Source organism: Haliotis cracherodii, unplaced genomic scaffold (assembly GCF_022045235.1).
Source record: "Haliotis cracherodii isolate W230 unplaced genomic scaffold, xgHalCrac1.p SCAF_12, whole genome shotgun sequence".
Lineage (NCBI taxonomy): Eukaryota > Metazoa > Mollusca > Gastropoda > Lepetellida > Haliotidae > Haliotis > Haliotis cracherodii.
The window spans coordinates 23632802-23645066 of NW_027266267.1; the positions used below are offsets into that span (position 1 = coordinate 23632802).

General features: G+C 40.8%; 1 protein-coding gene across 1 annotated transcript; it reads right to left on the bottom strand.

Annotated features, from left to right (window-relative positions):
* Window positions 1–4803: 4803 nt before the first annotated feature.
* LOC139458273 (protein PIF-like) lies at window positions 4804–11979 on the bottom strand. Its single transcript, XM_071239651.1, has 9 exons — window positions 11916–11979; window positions 9684–9788; window positions 8790–8963; window positions 8332–8523; window positions 7493–7648; window positions 6887–7269; window positions 6642–6771; window positions 5890–5981; window positions 4804–4836 (listed from the first exon to the last, which is right to left on the bottom strand). The coding sequence occupies exons 1-9, from the start codon at window positions 11977–11979 to the stop codon at window positions 4804–4806; spliced, it is 1329 nt and encodes a 442-aa protein (XP_071095752.1).
* Between the last annotated feature and the right edge of the window lie 286 nt (window positions 11980–12265).

Consider the following 12265-nt stretch of genomic DNA (forward strand, 5'->3'; position numbering starts at 1 on the left):
ATAAAATACCAAAAAATAAAGTTGACATCCATAAAATCTCTTCCTCATGTGTATCACTTCTAAATGCCTTTCATAGACTTCATGTTGTTATTATTCTGAACTGTAATAAACCTACAGTATCCCATCTTCCCGAGGCAAGAGAGTTAACTGATCATAAAAGTCCAGTTTCCACCCTTGCCGAACTAGGCTGGTAGTATGGAGTTACTTTTTGGCTGGACTGACGAGTATATGCATAGTCCAATCAAAATCGCGCAACGAAATCGAAATCCGGTTCGTAAACTGTCTTCTAGATTTCGGCCGATTGCATGATTTGCAAAACATGTGCACCGCCAACTCATTGTCAACAGATATTTTCCAAATCTTTTGATGATTTTAATCAATGTTCTCACGTGATTTGATGCACTTTGCAATGTAAGACCCGTTTTATCACAATATAGATTTTGATTATCAATCAGATCGTCCTGACTGGGCGCCACCATTTTGTGTGAAGCAAACTCAAGTGATGGAATCTGATTGGTCCATAGGAGGGACTTAAAAGGGACATAACTGGTAATAGCCACTGGTGGTGCTACGATCGAGCCCAGTAATTCCAGCCTAGTTCAGCAAGAGTTGAAACTGGACTTTTGAAGTCAGTTAACTCTCTTGCCTCGGTAAGGTGACAGTATCCCAAATTAAACAACTGGATTGACGATATCATGTCGGGGAAACGTGTACATTCACGCCGGCGCTAGTCATTAGCACACGCGGGTTCAAAGGGTGATCACCCCGTGTGCAGCACGTTCAGCATGACTTGCATGTCATACGGGTTCTCAAGGTATGTAAGGGAAATGAACTTCTAGGCAGTAGCATAGATACAAATAGTGCCAATAGAAGAGTCATTGGTATGTTCATGAATTGGCAATTGTATAGTCAATACATGATTGTTTTATTGATGATGAAAAGGAAATGCCTTGACATGTTTAAAAGCCAATGGAGTGGAGATACATAATTATCAGTAAAAATATTCATGTGTTTGATCTCGAAAGGAACTCGGGGAATTTCATTCATTCTACCATGAATTTGGAATTTACTCGATTCTGATTGGTCAATCAGAGGCTATTAAATCACAATAAACCCCCTCTGATTGAAACAGCTGGATTGACGGCCGCATCACCGCGGAAGCTAAAATTCATAGAATAGTACTATTTTCAGTCATTGTCGGTAGGCATATCTAAATAACTATATCTACAATTACAGGTTACAAAATGCACAGATGCCGTTACTACAATATTCAAAGGATGTGTGGCAATACATTTCGTGCAGAAAATCACGACAGAAATCAACAAAGGGAATGTATTTACGTTTTGGAGACAACAGAGAGCTGGAATTTTGGCGCTTTTCTATATACGACTGTGACGTCATATATTTTGCGTCACAATGAGCGATATGACGTCATAATGGTGACGTGAGATGTAGAGCAAAAGCCTTGCAAAGCTTGCTTTTTTCTTAAGGGATGGCCACCTCATGTTAGCTTACCAAGTTGCCGTGCTTATATACCTGTCATATGTTCGAGTGAAGTATTACGGAGTAAACAAACTGCTTGAGTATATACAGAACCATATTTTGTTCGGTGATTCTGTAATTCAGATCGATAACCCATTCAAAACATTGAACTCAACCCATGCCGCTTCACTCAGTATATTTGCCACCAAAGAGTTCGCGTTTTATTTAGTCATGGTAGAATGGAGATAAACCTAAGGTTACCTGTAGATTTAACCGCGCCAATTTAAAATTTGAAACCTCACGCTGCGCGGGGTTAAATCTACATGTAACCTAGCTCTACATTGAAAACACAGTATGTTTATCTCCTAAATGGCATACAATTAACTGGATTTACAAATCAATACCAATTACTGCACATCAATGACAATGGCAGTATGCAATAGAGTGGTAGTACAATATTCAAGGCAGTATCAAATACAAAATATGATGGCAGTGGTGGGGGCAAAAAGTCCGTTGAAATAATATTCACCTGTCTGCAAAAGTAGTTATGCTCCCGAGATAGGCCTAGGCTGGGAATCCAGGGTGATAAGTAGTTTTCAAACAACCGCTGGTCTTGAAGTAATGTCAGATGAAATGTGAGATGAGACGGGCAAGCGTCCGCGCCACTTATTGTTGTCTAACTAGCTTCAAGCACTTTTCACACAGTTCTGGACCAGTCCAGTGTCACTAGAACATCACAGAATATTCCACATGTTTCTTTTACGCTTGACATCCATCGATCCGGGGGTTTACAGATAATTCGAGCATCTAAATATAATAATTACCTCACCACTGCTTAAATTAGATAGTACCACATTCCTGAGAACTAATCGTTGTTTAAATACAATGCAATGAACTTCTACTGAATCTCAAGAGAAACAATGTATAGCAGTCATTGTTTAGCAATAAGTTACACTGCCATATATCAATCCCAATTACGTAGATTAATGCTCATGATGACAATCACGACATTGTCTGGTCCAGACTCGCTTATTTATAGGACACTGTCATACAGATGAAAACCTGTGAGTACGGGTTAAACAACCAACAAACAATAGCATGAATGAATAAATCGCTATCAAATTGTAAAGTGGCTTTTTCAAGAACATTTTCTTAAACTGCCATGGAACAAACAACTTTCAGCAGCGTTGGAAATGTCATGTACTGTGATTGGAACGTGGAAAGGCTGTCACTGCAAAACAATCTTAGTTAAAGGTATGCATGCATATTGCTTCTAAACACGAAATGCATGAGAATGGTATGTATCACAACCTTGTATATACATGTAGACAACATCTCCGAAGTCACATATTGACAAAACATACAATTTTTTCATATGCTTACATATTGTACGGATTAGTCATTTTTTTTTTGAGTACAAATGGAAAATATGCTGTGCTTGCACTGCTAGCGGTGCCTATTGTACGCTTTCCGCGAGCGGACTACCAGAAATAATGAACTACCACTGTGGGTGAGTGAATGAGTGAGTGAGTGAGTGAGTATGGTTTGACGCCGCTTTTAGCAATATTCCAGCAATATCCCGGCGGGGGACACCAGAAGTGGGCTTCACACATTGTACCCATGTCGGGAATAGAACCCGGGTCTTCGGTGGGACGAGCGAACGCTTTAACCAGGTAGGCTATCCGACCGGCCACATCACTGTGGCGTTCGAAAGTAAATGAAATATATAATTGATAATAAGGAGTTAACCGTTTCAACCTTCCTCAATTTATGATGGATATGTGGTGGTGTGGGTATGTGGTGGCACTTGATCCTGTGCACAGCGCACATATCACAGTTCATGTGAATTAAACAACACTGGTCGCTGTGTGTAAGTTGGTGACGGAGTATAGTTTTGACATGACTTTCTGGGGCCTCGGTTCTGCCCGACACTGAAATGGCATGTCTTTAAATGTAGCACATGTTGTGTATCATTAGGTACTTGACTTTTATCGAAACATGCATCTGTTCACCCATCTGCGAATGGGTACCTGGTAGAATAGATAATAATATGACCGTAAACCTTCTAGCATCTTCAGAGATACTTGAGTTGTCTACTCCTCAGGGAGTTGAGAATGACCTTCGAGAGCACACTCGTCCATTGACATATTATTATTATGATTATTACTATTGTTGTTATTATTATTATCATTTATTATATTTATTATTATTTGACCCCTCTACACGCGCTGCCCAGTCAAACCCACCAAGAACGTTTCGGAGAATGTGAAGACGCCCCAACACTGCAGCCTCGAATTCTCCATTACCCAGATTGTCAGATGGGCTATATTCCTGGTAGCAAATTCGGGTACTCTCACAGTGTCAGTCAACAGTTTGGGAGGTACCAAACCTGAGGCACCGAGAACAATGGGCAGTCGGACAACGTGGTACTTGGGATGCAAGCGTGACATTTCGAAAGCGAGGTCCGCATATTTGCCATGTTTTTCCTCAATCTTGTTAATCACAGTAGTGTCAAAGGGAACAGATAATTCAATGATAAAAATAATGTCATTGGATTTATCAAATAGGACAAGATCAGGTTTGTTGGCCTGGATACGCCTAAAGCTGTAAATGGGCCAATTCCAAAGAATTTTGTATTTATCATTTTCCATGACGCCCCCTACATATTATTGGTCGTACCATGGATGGACCTCTGTGTCAAAACCACAAGCATGGCGGTAATAAAATGATCGAGCTGCACCATCATGTCGTTTAAGACATCACAACAACAAATCATGTTATAGATTTTATTTTTTTCAAATGTTCTGATGATCCTTGTCATGTAAGGAAGTGTTGAACAAAATACATAATGTTAGCAATAGCCAATAACAATTAAACAGAATTCGGGAGCGATTAAGGGTTTCACCTGTTGCAAGAGTTACTACCATTAGTAAGGAACAAAGCCAAACCAGATTTTAATAAACGCCATGTATATTAAAAACATTTTATTTACAAAATATACATCAGCAAAGACAATGAGAATGGAAACTTACAAAATGATAGTCAGTGGTGTGAACATGGTGATAATAATTGCATGACACATGTAAGTCTCGGCATCGGCAATCGTGTTTGTCCAATGTGTATATAACCACATGTCAGAGATGTGAACATAATGATAAGAATTGCATGACACATGTTAATCTCGGCATCGGCAATCGTGTGTGTCCAATGTGTATATAACCACTTGTCAGCGATGTCAGCATGATGATATGAAATGTACTGCATATGTTCGTCTCGGCACCGCGGTGCACGTAATTTCTATACGTGAACATCCACTCTCTGTCAAAATCCCCTGCCACAGCTACGAATTCCAATCTGCAAAAACATAAGATTGTTAAAATGCGCCACTAGTATTGAAACAGTTTTTATCAGATACGTCGTTAAAATGAATGGCGATTAAATTAAACCCCCGTAATCCAGACGATACCGTTTCACAGGATAGCTTCCGGTTAAAAAGTTGTCCAGATTAAAAGACGTTCCTTACAGTAAAATGATAGTCAGTGATGTGAACATGATGATAAGAATTGCATGACACATGTAAGTCTCGGCATCGGCAATCGTGTGTGTCCAATGTGTATGTATATAACCACCTGTCAGAGATGTGAACAGAAGTCGGGGACTCCAGATTAACGAGGTCCCGTCCAACGAGGCATCATTGTATTTATACTGATATAGAAGAAGTACTACTAGAAGTAGTAGTAGAAGAAGTAGTAGTCGTAGCAGTAGTAGTAGTAGCAGCCGTAGCAGTAGTAGTAGTGGTAGTGGTAGTAGTAGTAGTAGAAGTACCAGCGGCAGCAGTAGTGGTCGTGGTAGTGGAAGTAGTGGTAGTGGTAGTGGTAGTGGTAGTAGTAGTAGTTGTAGTAGTAGAAGTAGTGGTTACAGCAGCAGCAGTAGTAGTAGTAGTAGTGGTAGTAGCAGCAGTAGTAGTAGTGGTAGTGGTAGTGGTAGTGGTAGTAGTAGTAGTAGTAGTAGTAGTAGTAGTAGTAACAGCAGCAGCAGCAGTAGTAGTAGTAGTGGTAGTTGTAGTGGTAGTGGTAGTGGTAGTGGTAGTGGTAGTGGTAGTAGCAGTAGTAGTAGTTGTAGTAGTATTAGTAGTAGTAGTGGTAGTGATAGTGATAGTGATAGTGATAGTGGTAGTGATAGTGATAGTGGTAGTGATAGTGATAGTAGCTGTAGTAGTAGTTGTAGTAGTAGTAGTGGTAGTGGTAGTGGTAGTGATAGTGATAGTAGCAGCAGTAGTAGTAGTAGTAGTAGTAGTAGTAGTAGTAATGGTGGTGGTGGTAGTAGTAGTAGTAGTAGTAGTAGTAGTAGTAGTGGTAGTGGTAGTGGTTGTAGTAGTAGTAGTAGTAGTAGTAATTCATGACCTACCCTGAAAAAGGATCCGACAAATCCAGAGAATCCTTGACTGGTGCAGTCTCCACTCCCGATCTGTAGAGCGGCGTTCTTCCGGGGAATAGTGGCTGCGATAAAGATTAATTCATATTCTTATTCTCGTCAGCCTCTGGTGTTGTTTTGCGTCCTTTAGGCATGTCAAGATCCTTGGATCGATTTCATGATTCGCTTACATTTTAATAACTGTTCCGTCAGGACCAACTTAAGTTGGTGGGTTTCACCAAGGTGTGGACGTCCACAAACAGCCTCAGCTCGGGACTTTACTTTCACATCAAGCTGACCCGCCGTGATATATCTATAATGCTGTTCCTAGCGGCAACAGACATTTACCGGCATTTGATATCTTTAAGCTGAGTCAGCAATATTAAGATATATCACAACTGGTTTCAAGTTGTGGTGTTTGGGAGTAGAGTAACGATTAGCTAGTATACTGGGGTGTGTGAAATCCGGAATCTGGACTACCTATGATACGTCATTAAAGTAAGAGCCTTCGCCATTGGTCTACGTCCTATAATCACCACGTTGTGATAAACTGAGGCAATTTATGTGTTTAGGGTAATAATTATGTGCTTCAGTGTCTGAACGACTTGAATCATACAAGTTGGAACTGCCAGTTTGCTAATACCAACTTCACAAGTGATTCGATCTTTGTCGTGTTAATACATACAGACAAGAGTATCTCAGCTGAACTGTATGGGCTAGACACACATTGCATGAGTCTCACTTACTGGTGGCAGGCATGACGTCCGTGGCGGAGGTGAGAGACAAGTCGGTGTCGTCGTCGAACAGAGTGAAGGAGTAGGTGCTGCTGTTGCTGCGGGTTGGGTACCTGACTTCAACCCTCACTGTGGTGGTTTTCTGTATACAGCAACATAATTGTTTTATTATTTGTATTATTTATATTATTATCAGTATTATGTATGACAGCAGTTGCATCACTTTAATTATGTTACATCTGAAAAACGTCACTTACGTCGACCGTCAAGGTTGAGTTGATCTCGACGACGGAGTTGCCAGTTTGAAGGGTGAAGGTCACGTCCATGATGGAGGCGTTGCCAGGGACGTCGTTGACGTAGAGCATGAAGGAAGCTCCGTTGTCGTCACATTTGCCGTTCTGGAGGACAATCTGGTCGTTGATGGAGGAAGAAGGGTTGACAGAGAAGACGGTGTCGATTTCCAGATTGGAGCCATACGTGACACCAGCCAGATCGAAAACCGTCAGACTACTGGAACCTGAAAACACTGGCTTGTTGCCAAGGGCGACGTTGTTGACCTGGATCCAGGCGTCGTTGGTGGAGTTGTCAACAAAAGCGGTGGTGGCGTTGTCGTAGTAGATGTCAGCCATCATAGGGCAGACTGGAATATACAATTCCAGGAATGAGGGAAGATTGTTTTACAACAGTGATTCCTCAATGTAGCAGATTGGATTTTACACTAACGTAGTGAACTTGTTAATAATTACTAACATTGAGCAATTCACAATTCCATCAATGAGGGAAGGTTGTTTGAAATTTGTTTGAGAATTTGTTATACATATAGTTTCTAGCAAGACAATTAGAAGATCTGATTTGACACTTACGTGGAGATGAAGGAATGCTGATGACGTCGTGACAGCCGCAGGTGACGTTGTTGAAGTTGGTGCCGGGGGGACAGTCCCTCCTGATGAGGCCAAACCCGAGCACTGTCTCCATGTAGAACTCGGGACCGTCGCTAGAGGGCGCAAACTCACATGGATCTGTGTGATGGCGGAGACATACCAAGATAAAGACTCTGTTAGTGTTAAAAAAAGCCAGTTTGTGCCTGTTGTGTGCAAAACCTGGACATGCGTATATTAATAACACTATACCTGCAGTGAAATTACCTATAATTAAAACTATACCTGGGCAGGAGAATATCAATGAGAATTAACCTGCCTTGTAATTAGTCTGGGCAAGAGCATATTACTGTGAATTTACCTGCTGTGCAATTAGCCTGGGCAGAAGTATATTAATGCGAATTTACCTAAGGTGTAATTATCTTGGGTAGATGTATATTCATGTGACTATACCTACTGTGTCATTAGCTTCGACAGGGGTATAGTAACATGAATTTACCTGCTGTGTAATTAGCCTTGACAGGAGTACATGTTTATTAATGTGAATTTACCTGCTGTGTAATTAACCTGGGCAGGAGTATATTAGCACGAATTTACCTGCTGCGTAATTAGCCTTGACAGGGGCATATTAATGTGAATTTACCTGAGGTGTAATTATCCTTGGCAGATGTATATTCATGTGACTCTACCTGCTGTGTCATTAGGAGTATTTAAATATGAATTTACCTGCAGTGTAATTAGCCGGAACAGGAGTATAGTAACATGAATTTATCTGCAGTGTAATTAGACTTGACAGGAGTACATGTTTATTAATGTGAATTTACCTGCTGTGTAATTAGCCAGGGCAGGAGGACAGGTGTCAGCACATGACCCACTGACACACCCCACTCCGTCCACGAAGGTGTTGTTGACAGGGCAACACATGGCACGTGGTACCCCACCCTGACACTGCCAGTAGGAGTTGCACAAGAGGGGGTAGGGCAGCTCGACGCCGTCAGCCTGTCCACTGCACTTGTCTGAAAAAAAAGACGTCATCATGAGAAACAGAATATAATGAAATATAGCTCTCTTTTATGCAGTCAAAAATAAACTTTAAAATTATACGATTATCATAAATATAATGTAATCAACCTGACCTTGGTGTTGTGTGTTAATTGGAGTCAATATGCCTTATAAAAGTATTTTTTGGGGAAATAATATATAATATAACTCTGCGTGTATCTCACTGAATTTGAAACCACAGTCGGACGTGACTTTTAACGTGTTTGGTTCAAATACTCACTGCAGTTGCTGTCCCTTGGTGTCACACACGTCTTGATGACGTCACTCCACACTGTACCGTAGCCACAATACTGCACCTTGGGTATTGTGACGTCACACTGGACAAAGCGACTGCAGTCCCCTGGCAGGGCGAGGAACCCGACCCCCAGCAGGAAGTCCAACATGCTGCATATAGCTGAAGGTCAAGGAAGTCAAAGGTCAAAACCAATAAGTAATAACTTTGCCGAGTTTCGATGTCATGTTTGTCCGCCATGATATGTTAATAAGAAAGTTTTGTTCGCACTAATTACCAAACTACCTTATGTTCCAGAAAGTACTTGGTCAAGTGAGACCGCATACGAGCTCTAGTGGCAGACCGTCCGCCCGGGGAGCGGAAGGTCTGAGGTTCGATCTCCGACCGCGTCATACCAATAGACGTTAAAAGATGATACTTGTTGTTACTCTGTCTGGGGCTAAAACAATAACTCGAAGTCAGCAGTGGGATATTCATGTGAAACTGTGGCATGGTTTCTCAATGGGCTAGCATTATAAATCGACATCAGTCCGGCCGAGTACAAGCAGCCACATACACACACGTGCATGCGCAATAATTTTGGACGCGACGTTACACCCCATTTCACCTCACCTCGCCTCACTTGGTCAAGTGCGGATATTTTTTTATTCGTTCTTTACATTTCAGTTCAAGAAGTAAATGATCAGCAGCAATTTGTTTATTTAAGACAAATGGTCAAACTATTATTTGGACCGAAGTGTCAAGTTTGTCACTCTTATTATGTACATATTCCATATAAGCATGAGCAGGGGCAAACACAACTCTTCAGAATGTACAAATTTGAATTAACAGAAGTCCTGATAAGCACTTTCCTCTGAAAGTAGCCCCGCTGATGATACTCACAGGTGCAGGTGACGCCATATCCATGATACCCAGGATCACACACACAGGTGGAGTTGGCGCAGTTGGCGTTGACGCCGCAGTCGGTACTGTTCACACAGGCGGCGGCTGAAAAGAAAGGATACAACACGTGAGGTGAGGTGAAATGGGGTTTAACGTCGCGTCCAAGATTATTGCACTTATATAGCGACGTGCATGTACGTGTGTGTGTTTGTGTGGCTGCTTGTACTAGTCCGGACTAATGCCGATTTATAGTGCTAGCTCACTGAGATACCATGCCGCAGTTTAACATGAATATCCCACTCAGACACAGTATACTGACTCCGAGCCGACAAGTCCTTGTTTAAGCCCCTTCATGCCGAGCGCCAGACAGGGTAACAACAAGTACCATCTTTTAACGTCTTTTGGTGTGACGCGGCCGGGGATCGAACCCCGGACCTTCCGCTCTCCGGGCGGACGCTCTCCCACAAGACCACGGAGACGGTCGATACAACACGTGAATAACACTGACACATATTACCTTTCTTAAAGATTCGTTGACGGGAGTGTATGAGTTTAATCGAATTTCCTCTTAGAGTCTGTCAACATTTGGACGTATAGGCAAAAGGTTCCTTGGTATAGAGATACAGACGTTTGTTATGTAGAAAACGACAAGTCAGTAACAGATAGTTTAAAATGAGTTTTGTTCTAGTTCTTACACTTACTCATCAGTGTTCAAAAGACCTGATTTGTTATTCCGAGCTCCTTAGATGGATAACGTCTGTAATTGAACTAACATTCCCTGGATATTAAATGTTGATATCAATGGACGCCAGATGTCAAGGACGCAGACGTCACAATTTGTATTTCAAGAAAGAATAGGGTTTATTTACAAACTTTCTTCTTTGTTAACAATGTCTGCCAAACAATGAATTCTCGAAACTACGGAAGCGTAGTAGGGCCGCGACGACTTTTTTGGGGGGTCTAAGTATGTCCTACGTAGGACTTAATGTTTTTCATACGTAGGACTTTGTATCTTCTACGTAGGACTTAGTATCTCCTACGTAGGACATAGTTTGGCCTAGAATTAATATCTCCTACGTAGGACTTACTATCTCCTACGTAGGACTTATTATCTTCTACGTAGGACTTACTATCTCCTACGTAGGACTTAGTATCTCCTTCGTAGGACTTACTCTCTCCTTCGTAGGACTTAGTATGGCCTAGAATTACTATCTCCTAAGTAGGACTTACTATCTCCTACGTAGGACTTAGTATCTACTTCGTAGGACTTAGTATGGCCTAGAATTAATATCTCCTACGTAGGACTTACTATCTCCTACGTAGGACTTACTATCTCCCTAGTAGGACTACGTAGGAGATAGTAATAACACTGGTGTCCGCAGCAAAAGGGTCACATGTCACTTAAGGTGTTCCAGTCTTAAGTAAGTCTTGTCTTGTCCAGTATCTCCTTAAATTTGTTTCATCTCCAGCAATGGTTCAGGGCCCTCGTAAAATTACACGGGGAAGATAACTCGCATTTTCCAACTCATACCTTTTTGTTTCAAGCTTGTTACAGTTGGTGTGTATGAATTCAATTCAGTTTGTTCATGTATAAATGTAAGGCCACAGACCCATAGTACAGAATACATGACACTGTGGAAGCGGTTAAAAATATTACTAGGATTCATTTCCTAATAACATGGCATGATATATAAAGAGAGATAGATTTCGTGATATGTGATATTAAAAGATAAACTTCAATTTATTTGGATGTACATAATATTTTTGTTCAATATACTATTTCCTTAAATTATCACATTTACACAGTAAAAAGTGAAATTCATCTTCGACGACATTTAAAGAACATTGTCTACATAATCTTAAACATTTTGGTATTTTTTGGTACTTGCCACCTTCAACCATTAACCTGTATGAGCTGTATCTAAATTGTGTTAATGATATTCTGCATTTTCTTATATTTACATCAGTTAAATAACTTTCTGCGCACATTTGCATTTTAAAATATCTATACTATTCACATTTGCTAGAAACATCTAACGTGGATCTCCATGTTTGAAAGTACATGTACATGTCAAAAAGCGTCTGCCTTATTTTCGATTATGAACATTGCATGATTCTCTAAGAAACATTGGTTGTCTCAGATGTAACCATACCCACATTTATACAGTAGACATTTAAGATTGTGAAAATTTTGAATTCAATAATATACTATTTAATAAACCCACTACTTACCTTCCGACTGTATGACCATCACAAGCAGGACTGCCGCTACACTACAAGACTTCTCCATCATCATCTTTATGTTGATAACTTGATGTCTGGCAAAATATTCATGGACTAGATTACTTTAGGTCTATTGTGTATTGAATACTACATCATTGACATTCGGTACAGAAATCTAAACTGTAAAGATAATCTCCGACAAAGTTCATTGCCTGAATTTGAATATTTGTCCATGTCAGACATGATTAGTTTGTATGACAGAAAACAGGAATCACACCCTAAAAAAACTGATCGGAAATACAGATGAAAAATATCAACCCTAAGGTGAGGTGAAATGGGGTTTAACGTCGTGTCCAAGA

What these genes read in the sequence shown, in the direction of transcription:
- LOC139458273 (XM_071239651.1), bottom strand. Translation starts at nt 11,979, where the DNA reads ATGATGATGGAGAAGTCTTGTAGTGTAGCGGCAGTCCTGCTTGTGATG. An exon ending in GGACGTCATGCCTGCCACCA is followed by an intron (nt 5,982 to 6,641) that starts GTAAGTGAGACT and finishes TCTTTATCGCAG; the next exon opens with CCACTATTCCCCGGAAGAAC. An exon ending in TTGTCGGATCCTTTTTCAGG is followed by an intron (nt 4,837 to 5,889) that starts GTAGGTCATGAA and finishes ATGTTTTTGCAG; the next exon opens with ATTGGAATTCGTAGCTGTGG.